The sequence below is a fragment of the Bos indicus x Bos taurus genome, chromosome 23 (assembly GCF_003369695.1).
Source record: "Bos indicus x Bos taurus breed Angus x Brahman F1 hybrid chromosome 23, Bos_hybrid_MaternalHap_v2.0, whole genome shotgun sequence".
Classification (NCBI taxonomy): domain Eukaryota; kingdom Metazoa; phylum Chordata; class Mammalia; order Artiodactyla; family Bovidae; genus Bos; species Bos indicus x Bos taurus.
The window spans coordinates 12,606,020-12,626,914 of NC_040098.1; the positions used below are offsets into that span (position 1 = coordinate 12,606,020).

Consider the following 20,895-nt stretch of genomic DNA (forward strand, 5'->3'; position numbering starts at 1 on the left):
GACTGGCGCTCCCTGTGGCAGGGCTGCGTCTCCCCTCAGACTGGGGCTCCCTGAGGAGGGGCTGTGCCTCCCCTCAGAGTGGGGCTCCCTGAGGCAGGGCTGCGTCTCCCCTCAGACTGGCGCTCCCTGAGGCAGGTCTGTGTCTCCCCTCAGATTGGGGCTCCCTGCATAGCGGCTGCATCTCCCCTCAGACTGGCGCTCCCTGAGGCAGGTCTGTGTCTCCCCTTAGATTGGGGCTCCCTGCGTAGCGGCTGCATCTCCCCTCAGAGTGGCGCTCCCTGAGTCAGGGCTGCGTCTCCCCTAAGGCTGGTGCTCCCTGAGGCAGGGCTGAGTCTCCCCTCAGACTGGGGCTCCCTGAGGCAGGGCTGTGCCTCCCCTCAGACTGGTGCTCCCTGAGGCAGGTCTGTGTCTCCCCTCAGACTGGGGCTCCCTGAGGCAGGGCTAAGTCTCCCCTCAGACTGGCGCTCCCGGAGGCAGGGCTGTGTCTCCCCTAAGACTGGGGCTCCCTGAGTAGGGGCTGTGTCTCCCCTAAGACTGGCACTCCCTGAGGCAGGGCTATATCTCCCCTCAGACTGGGGCTCCCTGAGGCAGGGCTGTGTCTCCCCTCAGACTGGCGCTCCCTGATGCAGGGCTGTGCTCCCCTCATACTGGGGCTCCCTGAGGCAGGGCTGTGTCTCCCCTCAGACTGGCGCTCCCTGAGGCAGGGCTGTGTCTCCCCTCAGACTGGGGCTCCCCGGCGCTAGACCCCTCCCTGAAGCATCCCTCCATTCGGAGCAGCAGGCCATCTCCTCACCCTCAGGAGTACCACTTATGTCAGTGGGGGGACCAGTGTTGGGGGAGCGCTTGGGGTTCTGGGTCAGAGCATTCTGCCGGGTCCAGTCAAAATTGTCTGTCAGGTCCTGGGTGTAGCCACAGATCTTCTCATCTTCAAAGTGGCAGGTGTTGTCTGCAGTCAGGGCAGGGTGGGGAGGGAGTAAGACAAAGAAGGTCAGCCTGCTCAGGTGCCCTCATCCAGATTTAACTTCCTGGTAACCCCTAGGCAGTTCCCAAACATCCAAGTAGTGGGCCCAGGATCCCAAGGCTCCAGAAACCAGGCAACAGGGCCCCTGACACATCTGTTCCCGGAACAGGACTTCTTAACCTTTTTGGTGCCACAAACCCTTCTGATGTCTAATGAAGTTAAGGACCCCATTGCAGATTATTTAGGTGCATAAAATGAAAAGCATAGGGTTACAAAGGAAATCATATTATGCTGAAATACGGTCATCAAAAAACAAATGCATGATATAATAATAAGTGGGCTTCTCTATTATCTAACTAAATCACAAGATCTAGTGTTAAGTCTAAGTACTGTAGTTTTGAAATACTAATGAACGGAAATGATGTTTACAGATAGCTGTAACAACTTTTAGGCGATGTAAAAACACTGGATTTCCACTGGTGACAAAGTCAATCAGGTAATGATTACACCATATTCCTACATGCATCATTGAAGGGGATGTTAAATTTCTGAAAGAAGTTAGGGAAAATAAAGAAGTACTTGTAGGCCCTTCCAGGTTGCAGTTTCATGGGCCCACCCTGATCATTTGGGGGGCAGTCAGTCCAGGGATCGCAGATTAAGGACCCCTGCCCCAGGGAACAGAGAAGGTGGATTAACCTGATCTTTCCATTTTTCTTCTGGGGACAGTGAATGGTGCTAAGTGAGGACAAAAGACCCTGACTTAGAGATGTCCTCTTGACTCCACCCTCCCTTCAAGCCTTTAAGCCCCAAAATAAATCCCAGATGCAAATATCTCCAAGCCCAGCCCTGCTCCCTCCTGCTTCTCCTGCCAATGGCGGGCCTCCACGCTATTTTCTCTCTGGGTATCTCTTGGGGGTCCCTTCCCCCCTTCCAGGGGAAGCTTTGTGACCCTAAAGGTAAGGAGAAGTAGGCAGGGGTATCTCACCTGACAAATTTGGAGAGCTGATGGCTGAGAAAGCAAGCAGGAAAATCAAGTCAGAACCAAGGTGTGGGGCTGTGTAGAGGGTGCCTGGGCTTAGGACCAGGAAACAGGGTCCCCAGAGCAGGACTGGGGGCCAGAGGCACCTGGCCTGCAGTAACAGAGTAGGACACTGGAGATTGGGGAACCCCAAGCTCAGGAACCATGCGGGAAATATGAGGGGTCCCCTGAGCATGAGATGGGCCCACCTATCCCACCACCACCGCTGCCACCACCACCTACGCTCCGTGTAGTGGATGATGCGGGAGGCCATATCTCCAGCCCCAAAAGTGGTGTAGGGCGTGAGGCGGACCTCGTAGCTGTGGGGCACTCGGAGGTCGGTCAGGATGTACTCCAGCAGCTGCCCCTTCTCCACACGCCGCACCGGGATGGCCTTCACCAGGGCGTTGTGCTGATTCAACTGTAGATACAGGGAGTCCCAGATGCCCAACAGGCCGTGCCCTCCACCTGAGCACCTGCCCAGACCCTGGTGTGACTGTGGGGGCAGCATTGAGGAGCAGAAAGAGCAAAGATCTAACTAGGAAGCCGGGCCCTCAGTTTCCTCATCTGTAAGACAGAGCAGTCACCCCTTCCATGCCCCTCCTCCCAGGCTGTCTTGGGGCAATGGTAAAGAATTCACCTGCCAGTGCATGAGATATAAGAGATATTCAATCCCTGGGTTGGGAGGAAGAAATGGCAACCCACTCTAGTATTCTTGCCTGGAGAATCCCATGGACAGAGGAGCCTGGTGGGCTACAGTACATGGGGTCGCAAGAGTCAGACACGACTGAGCACACACACATGAACAAGTATTGAACAATTAATGTATGCTAGGCACTGCTCCAAATGCGATGTGATTATTAACTTGTTTAATCCTCAAGATAACCGCCCTATCAGGTGGAATATTATAGCTACCCCCATTTTACAAATGAAGAAACTGAGGCCAAACAGATGTAGCCTGCCCAAATTAATACAGAACTGATGTTTAGCTTAGGCAGTCTGCCCCGGGGTCACACTCTTACCCTCCACCCAACTACCCCTTAGCTGGGTGGAACCGCATGGAACGAGACTGGACACGAGACCAGCAGGGTGGCTCTGGCCCTGCATCCTAGACATCCTGTGGGTGAGACTTAAGCTCCTGCTTTAAGCTTCTGATGTAAGAGGAGACTCTGTGTTTTGTGAGCAGAAATGGCTCTGCTCCCTTCCCCCACATGAACCCAGCAGACTCCTGCCTAATTCCCAGGGCCATGCACAGAGCACTGGTTCAGCGGGGATAAGTCCCTAGAGCCTCCCAGCTCCTGCTGCTGTGTCCAGAATACTGTGGCTCTGGCTCAGAAGAGCCTTCTATAAGAGGGTCAATGTGTCTTCAACCCCTTCCCCTGGCTTGACAAGCACTCCCAGGGCCAGCCTGCACCTGGGCCCCTGTCCCCCTCGGCCCACCTGGCGGACACTGAGTCTGTAGTTGAGCACGGGGTCAACAGCGTCAGGCTCCCTCTGGGTCCACTGCAGCACGTAGGAGTAGTTCTTGGACAGCTTGTGGCTGCGGGTGGGGTTGGGGGTGTCGAAGTAAAACTCCGGGCTGTAGGCTTTGGCTGAGAGGGTGGGGAGTGGGGCACGGGGCCATGAAGGGTGGGTGGTGGGGAGAGACACAGAGAGAGGAGGTATAGGAGAGGGAGACAGAAGAGGATGGGCAGAACAGAGAGCAGGATGGAGGGAGACAAAAACAAGGAATATTGTGAGGAGAGGAGGCGGTGGGAGAAGAGGAGATTGGGGAGAATGGGGTGGGAGGGAAGGTGGAAGGAGGAGGAAAGGGAGATTGGGAATCCAAGAGGTGGCGTTGGTGAGGATGGAGTGGAAAGACCAAGGAAAGGCCAGAAAAGAGAAATATGGAGAGACACAGAGAAGAGATGTTAGAGAAGACACAGGGGAAGAGCAGTGGGGAGAAGACACCAAGAAAGGTCAAGGATTTTGAGGCAGAAGGAAGGGAAGAGAGATAGAGACCAAGAGGTGGGGAGACAAGGAAAGTGTGGGAGAACAGGAGAGAGGGGGGGAGGTGGGAAATGTCACAGGGGCCTCTGGCTGGCAGGGCTGGGTGGGGTGGGGAAGGACTGGGGAGGTGGCCAGTGACCTGTGGTCCTAGCCCCCACTGTTGGGTGAGGAGATCCAGAAAAGAGCTAAAGGGATACCAGGCCAGTCAGGGGCTGTGGGGAGAGCCAGGGTGCTGTAAAATGGGGGACAGGAACATCTGGGCTCTCTTCGGGGCGCTACTTCTGACAGGGAGCTGGCTTTCCCCATAGGAGGTGGAGATGGGGTGATTCGGCAATCCCATCAGCTCCTTTCCTTTACCCTCTGCTCTCACCATGACCTCCAGCCCTTTCTGCCCAGCTGCAGCCTCAAAGTGCCTTCTCGAATGACTTGAAGACATGGGACTGAAAGGGATTTTTGGGCGCCAAGAGGCCGGAACCTCTAGAGTGACAGTACAGGAACTGTGTGCTGGCTGGCCTAGCGCCACCCTCCATGTTCCAGAGAAGCTGTCGAGTGGGGGCGTCTTCTCCCATCCCCCCAGGCTACGGCTCAGGCCCCTCACACCAGGCCTGCAGTCAGGAACAGATTCCCTATATGCAGCTTCGGGGGCCAAGGACAAAGGAAGAGGGGCTTGAAGAGTGATGGCTGAGATGGGGCAGTACCCAGGGCTTGAGCGGGTGAGTCTAAACCTAATTGATGACCCAGCTGGAAAGATCGCACTGCCTACTACCCGAACAAGTGTAAGCAGAGAGCTGGAAGGGGCGAAGCCTATGCCTCATACAGGCTGGGCGTGAGCGTGGTGAGAACCGGCAAGGGCTAGTACCCAAGGGCTCTGGAGGCTCAAAGCCTAGGCCTGGTGAAGGCTTTAACAGGAGTGGGGCTGTCAGAGGCCAGGTCTGAATGGGCCTTGAAACGGGAAGGCTAGAGTGGACGTGCGGAGTGGGGAGGGCTGCGAGAAGAGGTCCCGGTTAGATCCAAGAGGCCTGCTACACCTGGCATGGCCGGGCCCTGACAAGGCAGGGGGCCTAAACCCGGTGCACACACTGGGTGCACGTGAGCGGAAGGGGCGGAGCTCCAGGCCGGGAGTGGGCGGGGATGGAAGTGGGCGGGGTCTGGGCCCGAGTGGGCGGGGTCTGGGCCCGGGTGGGCGGGGCTGCTGGGACGCTCACCCGAGACCTGGAAGAGGCAGGCGGCCGAGCCCACATCGTTGGAGACGCTGCACTCGTAGCTGCCACTGCTCTCGCGGGTGACGGCGTCGAGGCGTAGCTCGGAGTGGTCGGGGGCTTCGGCGGCGACGGGGACGGCGGGCGGCGGAGGCAGCAGCTGCCCCTTGAAGCGCCACACAGCCGAGGCGATGCGCTGGGGGCTGCCTCGAAGCAGCGAGCAGCGCAGGAGCACCGGCCGGCCCAGCGCCTGGCGCACGTCCTGGGAGCCGGGCTCCACCTCCGGCGGGACTGGGGGCGGGGGCGGCGGTCAGCGGGGCCTCTCCCCACCGGGTAGGATCTGAAGAGCTGCCCCACGGGGAGGCGACGCATTCACCCCTACGCCCGCGCGCCTCCCCAACCCCCCCAGCCTGGAAGGGTCTCAGGGCAGACACACACGGCGTACTCAACAGCCACACCTCCCGACCTGCAGATGCCTTCTCCTCCCCGCCTTAACTTCCAGCCGAGCTTCCCAGACGGGGCCTCTATTCGTGCCTCAAAGGGTCCCCTCACCCCGTGTGATGAAAAGCAACACAACGTCAGGGTTTAGAGCATGATCCCCGGAGCAAGATGGCTTAGGTTCAAAGCCCAGCTCTGCCTCTAAATAGCTGTGAGATCTTAGAAAAGTTTCTTAATGTCTGTGTGACCCAGTTTCCCTATTTGTAAAAATGGGTGAATAATAGAATCTATACACAGAGCTGTGAAAGACTAGATGAGTTAGTGCATTAAGATACTCAGAACAGTGCTTGACACATGGCAGGTTAACTCTCGGGCTTCCCTGGTGGCTCGGAGAATAAGAATCCGCCTTCAATACAGGAGACCTGGGTTCTATCCCTGGGTTGGGAAGATCCCCTGGAGGAGGGTGTGGCAACCCACTCCAGTATTCCTTCTTGGAGAATCCCTATGGACAGAGGAGCCTGGCGGGCTACAGTCCATGGGGTCGCAAAGAGTCGGACACGACTGAGCGACTAAGCACACAGCACAGGTTAACTCATCATCACACTGAGTCAGTGTGTTCCCTTGAAGGTCCTTCTTCCTTCAAACTCTCATTTCCACTTGTCAAAATCAGTTCTTTGCTCACTGTGTCCCCGGGAATGAAGATGGGGTACAAGTGCCGCAAGGGTCATGGGCCTCCATGTCCTACAGCGCGGGAGTCAAGGAGGGGTTGGGGTACCAGCAGTAAGTGGAGGGGTTTGGTCGGACATGGAGGGTGGGGGTGAAGGGGTGAAGGAGACCGGGAGGGACAGCTCGGCGGTAGTCTGGGTGGGGCGGTGGGACTCACACTGGACGTTCAGCTGCACCTGGGCCTCGCGCTGGCGCACGTTGAAGCCATTATAGCGAGCGGTCTGGCAGCGGTAGGTCCCACTCATGTCGCGGCTCACGCGCTCCAGCCGCAGCTTCCCGTCTGGGGTTTCCTCCAGGGGCAGCCCCGATGGCAGCAACGCGGCCTCCTTGTCCACGCGGGACCACAGCACAGGCGGCCGAGGCTTGCCCCGCACTTCGCACTGCAGCTCAGCTGGCGAGCCCTCGCGCACAGTCACCACGGCCCTGCCCTTGGGCACGCTGATGGTGGGCGGCACTGCGGAGCAGGGGAGAGATAGCCAGGTTAGAGCTTCCCCCGACCCCACCCCCTTCCCTCCCGCCACGTTCGAACCTCCCTTTCCCATCCCAGAGCTCCCACAGATCCTGCAGTTTCTCCAAAGTAGAACTCCCCTCCCCCAAACCCTCTCCACTTCCTGGGCCTCTACCTCTCAAGGTCTCCCAACCTAGAAAGAGTACTGAAGTCGTCCAGGCCGATTCCTTTTATCCCCTAACCCCAACATTACTAAGTTTGGGGGATTCCATTTTTTATTCATTTATTTGGGGGGTGGAGGGGTTCCACTTTTTAAATAGTTCTGCTGAATAGCTTCTCCCTTAATCCCCTCTCCAGCCCATCCGCCCTGCTCTAGTGAAAGCTTCCATCTTCTCTTTCTGGAGTGTTATCACAGATTCGTAGTCGGTCCCCTAGCATCCTCACCCTTCCTTCCAAAGTGATAGACTATCTGGGCTTTTGCAGGACACACAGCCGGAATGAAGACTACTTCCCAGCCTGCCATATGGCTGGCTGTGGTCATGTGACTAAATTCTGGCCAAGGTGGTGAGGAGAGGCTGTGCCTCTCTTCCTCCTTCCTGCAGGCTGGAATGCAGACTAATGGCTGCAGCTGGCACTGCCATTGTGGACAAAGTGGCACATGCTAAGGAGAACAGAATAGCAAGATGAGATGGAGCCTGGGGCTCTGAGGACTTGATGGAGCAGAACTACTATTCCAGCCTGGACTGCTCACTTTTACAAGAAGAAGAAGAAATACATATATAGCTCATTTAAAGCCACTATTATTTAGGCTTTTTCTGTCATTCACAGCCAAACCTAATCCAACTCAACACGTTGCCCAAATGAAGAGTCTTTAAAGACTTCCCGAGAGAGGATATTTGTATACATATAGCTGTGTATATACTGTGTATTCACTTTGCTGTGCAGGAGAAACTAACACAACATTGTAAAGCAATTATACTCCAATTTAAAAAAAAAAGACTTCCATGGGTCCCATCTCATATCACATCAAAAAAGTTAAAATGTCTTCATTAAATATAAATTGTAAATAACTCTACAAGGCAAGTTGAGGTCCAGTTATCTAGTTGGCATAATTTATGCTCTGTAAGCATTTATACATCTATTGACTTTAATTCTGTAGTTTTCTTTTTGCATTTTGGAGCCAATTAATTTATTTTTCCAATTCTACTCCATTTCCATACGTTCTTTAAAAGCTTCCATGCCCTAGGCATCAAGCTTATAGCCAAACGAAGGAAATGGCCCTGTACCCTCATTGATTTCCCTGTTTCTAAAACATCCCAGCTCTCAACCCTGTTATGTCCCACAAGCTAAAGGGCTGTCCCCCCTTTTTGAGGCCATACTGCCCTCAGGTTAAAACTCAAACCCCTTGGCTCTGAAACAAGGCCCTTACCTCTGTCAACCCTCAGCTTCATCTTCCCTTTCCCATCCTGAGTCCCAGCTGTGGGATCCACTTGTAAGGAACATACTTCCTGGATACAGCAAGTCTCCTATACCTTGGGGGCTCCCTGTCCCTCCTCTCCTGGGCTTGTTGCCTACACCTAGCAAATGCTCACATGGAACTTGGCTCCTCTAAGAAGTTGTCTCCCCTGACGACCCCAGGCAGCCTGGTCCTCATCTCATGTCCCCAGGATGCAATGCAGACCCCACGTTTAGCTCCTGAGTCTTCTCTAAGGTTTGTTCTTCCTTTTCCTGCACCTTGCCTGACCCCTCCACAACAGGTCTATCTCTCTGGCTAGGCAGTGAGCTCTGAGAATGAGGCTGTGGTTCATGGCTCGGTTCCCCAGCTCCTCACCCAGGACATGGCTCAGGATTTAAGAAATGGATTTGTGGAATCCGTGGAGCCTAGTTCACTCCCTAAGCCCAGCTCAGGTCTGTCTCCTTCTGGAAGCCTTTCCTGACGCCTCCAGCCTCTGGCTCCTCCCTGTTCAAGTATCAGGATGGGAAGGGCCTCCAAGGCCATCTGGTCCAGTGTCTCATAGAGGAGAGACTGAGGCCCAGAGAGTCAAAGAGGTTTAGCCAAAGTCAGCCAGCAACTCAATGCAAGGTAGTGGGGGCTGGAGATGAGATTCCAGAGACTTTGTCCAGAGTCAGTCCCTCCAAACTCTTTTTCCAAGTGTAAACCTTTCAGGGGTGGCTGAGAGCAAGATCTGAAGTCAGGCTGCCTGGGTTTGAATCCCAGCTCCACCACCAACACTCCTCCAGTTGATGTGTTAAACTCTCTGAGCCTAAGTTTCTTCATCTCTAAAACCTGAAGATGAACCATCTACCCCACATAGTAAATCTTGAACGTGAATGAGATAAATACAAAATCATCAGAACATACAGTGAACACTCACTAAATGTTGGCTATTATTTCATTATTATTTTTTTTATTATTGGTATAAAGACCCAAATTCTCTGCAAAATCTGGCCCCTGCCAACCTCTCCACTCTCATCTGACTCCATTCTCCCAGCCACACTCTCCTTCTTTCAGGGCTCCAAATGGTTCATGGACTTTCCTGCCTCAGTGTCTTTGCACATGCTGATTCCTTGGCCTGCCTTTTTCTTCCACCCTCTTGCTCTCTTGTGCCTACTAAAATCCTGCCCCTCCCTCAGATCTAGATCAAAGCTATCTTAGGAAACTCTTTCCTGACTCTTATGCATCACAGTTTGCAGTGATATCTTTATTTGTGGGATGATCTGAAACACATTTGCTAGTAAGTCCAATGAGGGCAGAACCTGTTTTGCCTACCACTTTACTGCAGTGCCTAGCACAGTGCCTGGCATATAATGCATGTTTAATAAATGCATGCAGCATGAACAAATGGTGTCCTCCTCACTGCAGCCTCCTTTTCTCAAGCTGCTGCCCCCTCCCCTCTGTGGGGCTCTCCAGCCCCTTCCCATCCTCCCTGTTGCCCCACCTCCAGCTGCCCACCTGTCTCAGAGGAGATGTTGACCTCGACACTCAGGTCGGGCACAGGTGCCCCCGGGAAGGAAGCCACGCACAGGTAGGTGCCGTAGTCACTGAAGTGCAGGTCAATGAGCTCTAGGCTACTGGTGACGGCAGGCAACTCGGGGTCATTGCGAGTCACCAGCAGCCTCTTGGACATGCGTGCTGGCTTGCCATTCTTGAACCACTGGTAGGTCACCTTCTCCTGGGGCACTGCGTCCACGTGGCATGACAGCTTCAGATCCTGGCCCAGCTGTATGTTCTCGCTCTCTTTGATCACATCTGGGGTGATCTGGAATGTGGCATTCTTCATGGCTATGGGTGGAAGGAGAGGAAAGGGTGGCTGGGGCTGGCCCAAAGCCAGGGTTCCCTGTCTCACCACCGCCATCCAGATGTGGCTCCTCGCCTCCAGCTGGCCTTCCTGGAGGTCGGGGTCTACAACCCCATTCCCAGGAGAAACCATCACATTTTCTGCTTGGAAATTGTTCTGCTTGCTCAGATGTGTTTCCAAAAGTTCAAAAAAAGCTGGCTGTAGAAAAGTCAGTTTTAGTAATCAATACAGCTACAGTTGACCATACACTATGAGAGACCCTGTTCTAAACACCTAAAATGTGTTTCTTCATTTAGCCCACCCCACAGTCTGTGAGGGAGGCATTTTATTGTCCCTGCTTTACAAAGGAGAGAACTGAGGCTCAGACAGTTTAATCCACTTGCTCAAAGAAGTAAATAGCCAATTTATTTACACACACTTCAGTGTGCTCTGAATTCACACTCAGAGCCTATGTTGTTAGCTACTATGCTGCTTTATATTTATTGTTGTTTTAAACCTGGAATATACAAAATTCAAATTTTGGAAGGAAGCACTAGAATATACTACTGGTTATATGTAGAGAATGGGACTGAAGGGGACTGAGGGGAGACTTCTAACTTGCCCTTTTATGCTGTTTAGTTCTTTGCAACAGTTTGTGTCATTAAAAAAAAAAAAGACTAATACAATCATCTTATTGCAATTACATAAAAATACAGAGTTTAGAAAGAAAATGGTGTGGCCTCTTTTAGAAATCTGAATATTGTTTTATGTATGCCAAGAGACAGAATGCTTAATATTAGGTGCTCATTGACAAGGACTCTATAACAGCCATAAATCAGGACTGGGCTGAGTGAAACAGGCTGTATGTCACCCCAAGAGGTGACCACAAGTATTTGATGTAAATCGCAATCTTATCAAGCCAGGTTAATTTTAAAGGTCAAATGGAATCAGGTGGAGAAAAACAATCTTCTGATGAGAGAAGTACCATCAAAGGGAAAAGTAGTCATTATATAACCACAGTTTGACTATTATCTTTCTCACTACTTAATCAGAATTAAGTAAAAAGTCATAGAGTGCCAGCTTCTTTTTTGTGAGGAGAATCAGGGAGAGACTGGTCAGTGAGAGATGAACAAAGAAGAGTGTTCATTTCATCAGAAGATTCTCAATTGAATTTGACAAAAGCTGTATTTTACTTTCAAATGCTAAAAAGCTGGAAACAAGCCTGGATCTTTAAAAAAAAAAAAACTTTAAAAATAAATTTAAAACCAGTAACCTAAAGCTGTACAAGCAGAAGAATTTAAAGGTTTCTCCTTATAAGAAAAGCAGTAAAATCAAGATCTTATCAAGCAGCTAATGATCATTACTGAGGCTGAAATCTAGTTAGGAAAGTATCTGTACTTCTTTAGATTGTGCTCCAAGTTTTAATCATTTTTACATTTAGTAATCATCTTCATACTTACTGAAATGCTTTGCTAATAAAGATTTACATAGGAAGCATGTGAAAATGTGTTTTATTTTCACTTTGATTCTATTAATCTTGTAGAAACAGTTGTACAGGCAGGAAGTCAGGAAATTTCTGAGACTAGAATGTCCAAATTTAGCCTTAGGCAACCTCAGTTTCCCAATCTAAAAAAATTCAAAGTGATCAACAGCAGCCCTTCCCACATCTTGGCTTGCTGAGGTTATATTTGAAAATGTAGACTGTAAGCTGTAAATAAAACTCTATATATCATATTGTTAATTGGCTATACCCCAATAAAAAGTTAAAAAAAAAAAAAACTTTATACAAATTTTAGTCCTGCCATCTGCTGGCAGACACCTGAATTACAGGGAAACTAAAGTGCCTGGAACCTTCTTCCTCAGCCTCTCCCTCCTACCAAGGAAAAGAAGACAGGCCCCTTTCCCCTTCCAGTTCCTGAGCAACAGGAACCCTGTCTGCTTCCCAAGTTCCCTCCCCCATGCCCCCCCACCCCCAAAGCCACGTACATCGCACCAGGAGGTTGACAGTCTTCTTGGCAGGGTTGCCCACATTGTTGGTAGCTGTGCAGTTGTAGTAGCCAGAGTCTCGGGCCTGCACTGAAGGGATGCTGAGGGTGCCACCCTGGGCCAGGGCACCCAGGGGCAGCGGGCCTGGCCCATGGGACCACTGCAGTTGGGGGAGGGGATCACCACCAGTCAGCAGACACTGTACCGTCACATTCTCCCCAGGGTTCACCACCAGAGTTTCGTTCACAGACAGCTTCAGGGCTGGTGGTGCTGGGAGGACAAGAATGGGGTCTCAGGGGACTGAGGCAGAGCTAGACGTGGGGGAGCAGAGGCAAGGAGAGAAGGCCTCTTGGGGGGGTGGGGGGAGGAGGAAGCAGGCAGGAGGGAGAGGGCACAGACTCGTGGTCAAGTGCCTGGAGTCCTGGCTGAGGACACAGCACAGGCGGGCAAGGGGCGGGGCAGGGAGGGGTCTGTACCCGTGGTGTTGGTGAGCTGGAAGCTGACAGCCTTGTCCGGGATGCCGCACACGTTGCGTACAGATACCTGGCAGCTGTAGCTGGCATAGTCCTGGGGCCGTAGGTTCTTCAGCTTCAGGACCTTGGTCTCCCCCTGGGCAGCGACCACTAGGGTGAGGGGCCTGCTTGGGTCTCCAGGGCTCTCACACACACTCACCAAGCACCAGAGGCTAAAGCAAATTCCTATTCACGACTGAGCCTGGAGTGGATGCCACACTCCCCATACCCTGGCCTTGCATGGGTCCAAGGGTGTCCTGGTACACAATGGCCAGGACCCAGCCTCGGTTTCCCCATTTGAGGAAATGGAAGGGTAAGGCGGGAATCCCACTCTGTCTCACAATCCATACAAATACAGGGCTGGCCCTGCAGGCCATGGCCACATGTGGAGTCTTGACAGCTAGGAAAGCTGCCTCTGAAAGCTCTCCCCTGAAGGATGGCTTCATCACCATCTCCTGGGATGGCAGGAGACCCTTGGGGAGTGAGTCATCTTTATCCCAACCCCTCCTGTGCCTGCCATGGGTTCCCAAGACCCTGCCAGCCAGCGACAGGTGGGGATGACTTGTCTGCCCCCCAGGGATGCTTTCCTAATTGGCGATGTTCTTAAAGGGCTCTCCTGTCATCACGGCTCCCTGACCTTTCTGTCTTGGTTCTGTCTACCCCAGGCTGTCTGAAGCCCAATCAGAATGCTTGCTTCTAATGTCAGAAGAAAATTGTTGGAGTCAGGGCAGTCCCTGGAACTCCAGGTGGTGAGGCCTCAGCCCCCCTGCACCTCTCCTTTGGGAGGTATAGAAGGAAGAGTGTGGGGTAAGCCATGAGGAGAGCAAGCCAGCTGCCGCCCATTCTGACCTGGGTGTAGAGGGGCTCATAGATGTCAACCCCATTGTCCTGGCTGTGAGACAGGGTGTCGGAGCCCCGCTTCCAGATGAAGCGGGCAGGTGGGTTGGAGTTGACCGTACAGCGCAGGAACACCGTCTTCTCCTGGTAGAAGTTGCCTCTGACATCGCTCACTGTCTGGTGCACCGTCAGCACGGGCTCATCCAGGTCTGCAAGGGCACAGTCCCGGTGGAGTCAGAGCTGCATGACCCCTAGGTTGGGGGGCGGGTTGCCTTGAGCCCCTGGCAGCCCTCAGGGAAAGTTAAGCCACCCTCATGGGATGCTTCCAGAGAACTACATGCTCTGCCAGCCCTGCAAGTTTGACCAACCTGTCAGAGACAGGGGACTGAACTTGTGGGTGTCTCAGCTATCCCTCCCCAGGGACCTGCACTGGGGGGCGGTGGGGGCAGGGGGGCTGTCTTCACCTCCTATCACGGGATAGAGGAATAAGCTGAGACTGGAAATCAGGCCATGCCTGCCAGCTCCTTCCCGCTGCAAAAACTTGAGAAATGACCCTTGGCCCCAAGGCTTGGCAGACTCCTGGGTGGCTGATGGGGGATAAAAGAGAGGGCCTGGGGTTTCATTGCTCACCACTCTATCAGGTCCCATCTGGGGGGCAGGGGGTGTATTTAATAGGCAGGTTGATTGTAGGTACTAAGATGGTGGCAGATAGATCGTTGGGCCTGGCCCCACAGCTTCTGGGTACCTAGGTCAGCCTGAATGGGCACAGAGGTGGGTGGTAAGCAGGCAGATAGCCTCCTGGGGTCAAAGGGAATCCATGGAGGGCAGGCAGGGATTGGAGGCTTCTCATTCAGCCAGCAGCGAGGACTGAGGGGTGCCTGGTCCTGCAAATGTTGGGTTAGGGAAGTTTTAGAGCTGCCCTGGGACAAAAGCAGAGATATGAGGTGTGGTGGGAAGGGCACTGGGCCATAGTCAAGAGACCTAGGCAGTGAGCAAGTCACAAGCCTTTGGTCTCAGTTTCTTCATCTGTGGAATGGGTATAATCCAACCTGTCCTGGCCTCCCTGACCACTTTACAGGGATGCTCTAAGGTTCATATTTGATTATGATGGGAATGGGTCTGCTGCTGCTGCTGCTGCTAAGTCACTTCAGTCGTGTCCAACTCTTAGCGACCCCATGGACTGCAGCCCACCAGGCTCCTCTGTCCATGGGATTCTCCAGGCAAGAGTACTGGAGTGGGATGCCATTACCTTCTCTGGGAATGGGTCAGGGTAGTGCAAATCGAAAGAACATCAAAAATGCCCTTCTCTAACCCGGCAGAGAGTCTCGACCATTGTTTTCCATGGAGGTGCCACGTCTCCACCCTCCCCCCCACTCCTTCTTCCCAGCCTGAGCCCCCAGGAGCAGGCCCCTGGCTGAGAGGGGACCCGACTCACACTGCACGTCCACCCGGATGGACTTGATGGCTGGTACGCCCACGCCGTTCTCAGCCTTGCAGTAGTAGCGGCCACCCTGCGTGCGCGCAATGCGCTCGATGCGAAGCGTCTCATTGAACACTGACGTCTCCTGGAACTTGTCCGAAGCGCTCCCAGCTGTCTTAGTCCAACGCACCTGGGCCAGCCAGGCAGGACACAATCGGACCCGGCGCGGGGGCTCCCCGCCCACTCCCATACTTTTCCACAAGTGTATGCAGGCTATACACAGGCCTGGGAAGCTAACCCAAACAGCCTCGAAGAAATGCACACTGGAGGTAGGACCTCTCAGTGAAGAGCCTGGGCAATCTAGGAGCAGATGGAGGAGGTTTTTATAAAGTTAGAATGTGCAATTGTTAAGAGAATCGATTTGTGGGCAAGTTACCCAACCTCTCCTGCCTTCCTTTCTGCATCTCTAAAATGGAAATATTACTCCTTTCCTGGGCTTATTGGGAAAACTAAACGAGTATATAGTTAGTGCCCGGAAGAGTAAGACTTTGATTAAATTTTTGTTATCCCATTTTTTTAGCTTAGTGGCATGCGTAGTTTACTCATCTCCTAGTTTCAGACTTCTCATGTATGAAAGAGGTCTATGTGGTAGCCAGCCTCTACCTTGGATGGCCCCCAGTGGTCTCCACCTCCTGATAGTCACACCTTTCTGTAGTTCTCTCCCATTTTGTACCAGGAATGGTCCATGTGACCAACAGAATTTGGCAGGGGTGATGGTGTGTCTCTGATACTCTCATCTCACCACCCTTACTCTACCCTGATAGACCCAGGGGTTATAAAACTTGGGGAAGACTACAGCAGCTTCTGAGCGCTGAAGAATTGATGCTTTTGAACTGTGGTGTTGGAGAAGACTCTTGAGAGTCCCTTGGACTGCAAGGAGATCTAACCAGTCCATTCTAAAGGAGATCAGCCCTGGGTGTTCTTTGGAAGGAATGATGCTGAAGCTGAAACTCCAGTACTTTGGCCACCTCACGCGAAGAGTTGACTCATTGGAAAAGACTCTGATGCTGGGAGGAATTGGGGGCAGGAGGAGAAGGGGACGACAGAGGATGAGATGGCTGGATGGCATTACTGACTCGATGGACGTGAGTTTGAGTGAACTCTGGGAGTTGGTGATGGACAGGGAGGCCTGGCGTGCTGAGATTCATGGGGTCGCAAAGAGTCGGACACGACTGAGCGACTGAACTGAACAGCAGCTTCAGGCCATTCAGACGTTGATCAGAGGGTGTTTTGGAGAAAGAACAAGACCATGAAAAAGATTTTTTTCTTTTTGTACTTGACATTTTGCAGTTTTACCATGATTTACCTAGATGGGGTTTGTTTACAAACTGCTTAGGGCCTGGTTTATCCATCAAAGAATTTATAGCATTCTTCAGTTCTACAAAATTCTCAGCCTTTATCTCTTTAAAGATTGCTGCCTCTAAGTTTTATCTAGTTCTTCTAGAATGCCTTGATTTATGTTATAGCTTCTCATTCTCCCAACTTCCTTTTTACACTTGGCATCCCTGTCTTCTCCAGACTGCACTGTAGCTGATTTGGATCTATTGTCCAATTCACCAGTTTCTTCTTTAGCTACTTCTATGGCTTTGAGGTCAAATTTTTCTAAAGACTGTATCATTTTTTACTTCTAGGATTTCTGTTCGCTTTTTTCCATATCCTTAACTGACCAGTTTATAATCTCCTGTCTTGTGGATTCTATTCCTTCCATTATCTCTTTAAACATTTTAAACATATTTATTTTAAGGATTCCCTCCAGACTGCTCTATGATCTCTGTTTTCTCAGATGTGAGTTGTTCAATTATTTGGGGTCTATGGACTGGCTCTCCCAGCACTGCATTTTAAGATGTTTTAAAATTTCACCCCATGGGATTGTATTCAGGAGGAATTACTTCAAAAGTCCCACTTGGGCCCTGACATGCCTGTCTGGGGTGTAACTATATGGCTGCCTACACCCAAGATACATGGATTTACAGGTTCAAACCATTTTTTATATGTTTCTCAGCTTAAGATTACCTTACCACTTGGATAGTGCAAGATACAGACTGGATTAGGGTTATTCCCTCAAAGATGACTCTGTTTGCACCCACACCCTGAAGCAAAAGTCTGCTCCCTGCTGTGACTCTGGGCTGTGGGGCAGAGATCTGGTCCCCATTCATAGGTGGTATCACTCGTATTAAGCTTCCAGTTTTAGGTAGAGGGTCCAGCTCCAGCTCTAGTTATAGATGAGCCTGTGGCCTCAGCTCATACTACCCATGTGTGTATTAATACTACTGTCTCTGAAGTGAGTATGTCCCTCCAAGGACCAGGTTCTTCAGCTTTTGCTCACTGCCATTGCTGTAGAGTTCTTCTTCCTTTTGGCCATAGACATTCCCTCTCTCTTGCTGTTAGTTGGCAGTAGAGAATTCCAGGAGCACTCATTCCCCCATGTGACCACAAAGCAGGTCATGAGATGGTACTTGCTCCACCCTGAGACTGTGGATGCTCCATGGCAATGGGAACTGCAGCTGTATCCTCAGGACCCATCATAGTACTCGGCACATAGCTGCTGCTGCTGCTGCTAAGTCACTTCAATTGTGTCCAACTCTGTGCGACCCCATAGATGGCAGCCCACCAGGCTCCCCTGTCCCTGGGATTCTCCAGGCAAGAATGCTGGAGTGGGTTACCATTTCCTTCTCCAAAGCATGAAAGTGAAAAGTGAAAGTGAAGTTGCTTAGTCATGTCTGACTCTTAGCGACCTCATGGACTGCAGCCTACCAGGCTCCTCCGCCCATGGGATTTTCCAAGCAAGAGTACTGGAGTGGGTTGCCATTGCCTTCTCCTGGCACATAACAGGTGCTCAATATTTATTGCAAGGAAATGAGCAAAAAAGGCACTGGAAGGCATTTCAGAAGAGGTAAAGAGCAGCAGCTAGGGGCTTCCCTGGCAGCCTAGTGGTTAAGACTCCATGCTTCCAGTACAGGGGCACAGGTTGCATCTCTGGTCAGGGAACTCAGATCCCACATGCCACATGGGGTACTCAAAAAAAGAGAGAGAGAAGGTGAGCAGTGGCTACAGCAAGAATGAACAGGGTATTTCTGGACAGGTTCACCGAAGACAGGGTGTGAGGAGGATGGCGGTGGGAGATCAGACAGGACAGGTAGGTGGGGGCTGGACTGTGGGAGGTCTTCCATTCCAACCTCAGGAGCCTGAACTGGGTCTGGTAGGTAATGTGGATCCATGTGGGCAAGGGAGTGATGTGAGGTAACAGGTCTGAGGGTGGTGACTCTGGGAACAGGGTGCAAGAATGGGTTGGGGGAGGGGATGGGAGGCCAGTCAGTCTACCGCCATAGTCCAAGGGACAGCACAGAAGGTCTGACCTCAAGGGGTAATGAGGAATAGAAGGAGATCCACTCAAGAGACATAAAAAGATAGGCCTCAGAGCCTGGCTGCAGGTGGAGACTGATATGGGGCTGAGTCAAATATGAGCCCAAGGGATTGAACCTAGGTAGCAGGAAGAACAATGAAACTATAAACAGGAATAGAAAATGGGTGCATGGACGCACAGTCACACCCACGAATGACTCTTACATGCGATGCACAAGGGGGATACCCACAGGTGGTCAGTGCAGCCTTAGGGAGAGCTTGCTGCTGCTGCTGCTAAGTCGCTTCAGTCATGTCTGACTCTGTGCGACCCCATAGACAGCAGCCCACCAGGCTCCCCCGTCCCTGGGATCCTCCAGGCAAGAGCACTGGAGTGGGTTGCCATTTCCTTCTCCAATGCATGAAAGTGAAAAGTGAAAGTGAAGTCGCTCAGTTGTGCCTGACTCTTAGTGACCCCATGGACCGCAGCCTACCAGGCTCCTCCGTCCATGGGATTTTCCAGGCAAGAGTAACTGGAGTAGGGTGCCATTGCCTTCTCTCTCTTAGGGTTAGGCTTTAGAGAGGACCACCCCTAAAGTCACACTTAGACGAGCAGCATCCTGAAGACTGGCAGCATTGCTTTCACTTCCAAACAAATCCTTAAGAAGAAGCAAGCAATGATGATAGTTTCAGACTAAAACCTTTGGGGATTTCTTGTCCATCTGATTGTCTTAAGGTCAAACCTACTAAAGCTGTCCCTGTTCCCAATATTATCCGTCCCCCGCCCCCCCCCCCCCGCAAAAAAGAACTTTGCAATCACTGTGCTTCCTAGGAGCCAACCAAAACCTTTTCTGCTGCTTTTAAAGGTCACAGCAGCTCACTAGCAAATTCCACCGTCCCTTCAGCCCATCCTCCTACCTCTTCCTGTCAGCTTTCAGTGATAACCAGCCAACACTTCCTGCCTGAAGCATACAGTGGGTCTGGGACAAAATTCACACCTGGCTTTTCCAGATACCCATCTTCTGTGGGGTTTGCATACTGGAAACCTCCTGAAGTAGTGGTTGTATTATGTGTTTTTTGTTTGCTTGTTGTTGTTGTTTGCTTGCAGTTGTGTTATATGTTGTTGGTAACTCCTGGGTCCCTCAATTGAAAGAGAAAGAGTGCTAAGCCATAGAGAACACTGGTTCTGGGTTCAAATTCTGCTTCCGCCCTCACAAGTGCTGGGTGACCTTGGGAGTTTACCCAACCTCTCTGATCCTTGATTTCCTTATTTTAAAATGGAGGCCCTAATGCCTTCCTCACAGCCTGGCTGTGAGGTTTCAAGGAGGAAACACTGGAGAAAGTACCTAGCACAGGGCTTGGCACACAGTCTGACTTCACACAGTGGCTGAAGGTTTATCTGCGGGAGCATTCGCTCAGCAGGTACAGGGAATGGAGTGGGATGGAACAGCTGACATTCAGTTGTCAGTGTTTCCAGGTGAGTAAGCCCACGGTCTAGCCCTTCCCCACAGAGTCTATTTTCCAGCCATTTCCCCAACCCCAGGCTCCTGTCTTCTGCTGACCTGCTACCATCTGCCTCCAATCTCAGGTCCCACTGTCTCTTCTTATTCTGGAGTTGGGTGGGGAGTGAGGAGGCGAGGGCAGGGGGACACCCACAAGCCAGGGCGGGGGCTTACCTGGGGCCGAGGATGCCCAGTGATGAGGCACTGCAGCACGAGGGTGTCCCCCTCCCGGATGGTGTAGACGCGCTCGCTGATGTTGTCCTCTTTCACCACACACGCCTGGCCCGCATGCATGATCTGAGCCTGGGCTGGAGCTGGTGGGAGATGGGGAGGTTTAGGTAGGAGACTCGGAGGCCAGAGGAGGTCTAAGGCTCCCTCCTGAGTGTGTCACCCAGAACTCCCCACCATATCCCTCAGAGGCCTCATCCCGTTGAGCTCCTCCTGGGGCCCCTAGGCCAGAACCAGAAGGGTCAAGGACTCAGGAAAGGGGCAATTCCTCCCCATCCCACTGCTCTTGCAAGAGATCTGTGCTCTTTGGGGCTTCCCTGGTGGTCCAGTGGCTAAGATTCTATGATCCCAATGCAGGGGACTGGGGTTTGATCCCTGGTCAGGAAACTGATCCCCCATGCCGCAGCTAAGAGTCCACGTGCTGCAACAAAGATGGAAGATCCCGTGTGCTGCAACTAAGACCCGGCGCAGTCAACAAATAAATTACAATATTTAAAAAAAGAGAGAGAGAGGTGCTTTTCAACGAGCCAAGGATTGTGAGGAGGCTTGGTAATCTGTGCAAATTGGTTATCACTCAATGAGCATCATGTCTTAGACCCCAGTTGTGGAGGCTGCTCTCCACATCTGGCAGGTGCCTCCATTCCCAGCTTTGGTGTCCGCTGCGAGGCACGCAGAGCTCACCTGCCCCAAGGAATTGCCTTCAGACAGTGAGCACTGCCTGGACCAAACATGCCTAGGAGGTCACCCCTTGCCCAACACCCCCCCCCACACACACACATACACACCAGTGACCTGATGGACATGATGCAAAGGCCCAGCTGTGTTGCCTCAAGTGGGGTGACTATGGTTCTGTTCATGCTCCAGAGCCCTTCTGCCCCCACCCCTGGGGACTGGCTGAGACTAAGTCAACAAAACCTCATTGTCACCCAGCTGTTTCTCTCGTTCTCTTTCAAT

The 20,895-nt window shown here is 52.2% G+C and overlaps 1 protein-coding gene across 2 annotated transcripts in view; it reads right to left on the reverse strand.

Annotated features, from left to right (window-relative positions):
• The window catches only part of MDGA1 (MAM domain containing glycosylphosphatidylinositol anchor 1), a 70,312-nt gene that overhangs the window by 15,840 nt on the left and 33,577 nt on the right, over positions 1–20,895 (reverse strand). Inside the window, exons 2-13 of one of the 2 annotated variants that reach the window (XM_027524517.1) lie at positions 19,888–20,027; positions 14,828–15,002; positions 13,405–13,601; positions 12,520–12,652; positions 12,044–12,313; positions 9,733–10,062; positions 6,489–6,785; positions 5,174–5,458; positions 3,420–3,571; positions 2,223–2,400; positions 1,947–1,970; positions 794–946 (exon numbers count right to left, since the gene is read on the reverse strand). In XM_027524517.1, the coding sequence (XP_027380318.1) occupies positions 794–946; positions 1,947–1,970; positions 2,223–2,400; positions 3,420–3,571; positions 5,174–5,458; positions 6,489–6,785; positions 9,733–10,062; positions 12,044–12,313; positions 12,520–12,652; positions 13,405–13,601; positions 14,828–15,002; positions 19,888–20,027 (2,334 nt within the window). The remainder of the gene's footprint in view (positions 1–793; positions 947–1,946; positions 1,971–2,222; positions 2,401–3,419; positions 3,572–5,173; positions 5,459–6,488; positions 6,786–9,732; positions 10,063–12,043; positions 12,314–12,519; positions 12,653–13,404; positions 13,602–14,827; positions 15,003–19,887; positions 20,028–20,895) is intronic. The other variant, XM_027524518.1, reaches the window with a different exon arrangement.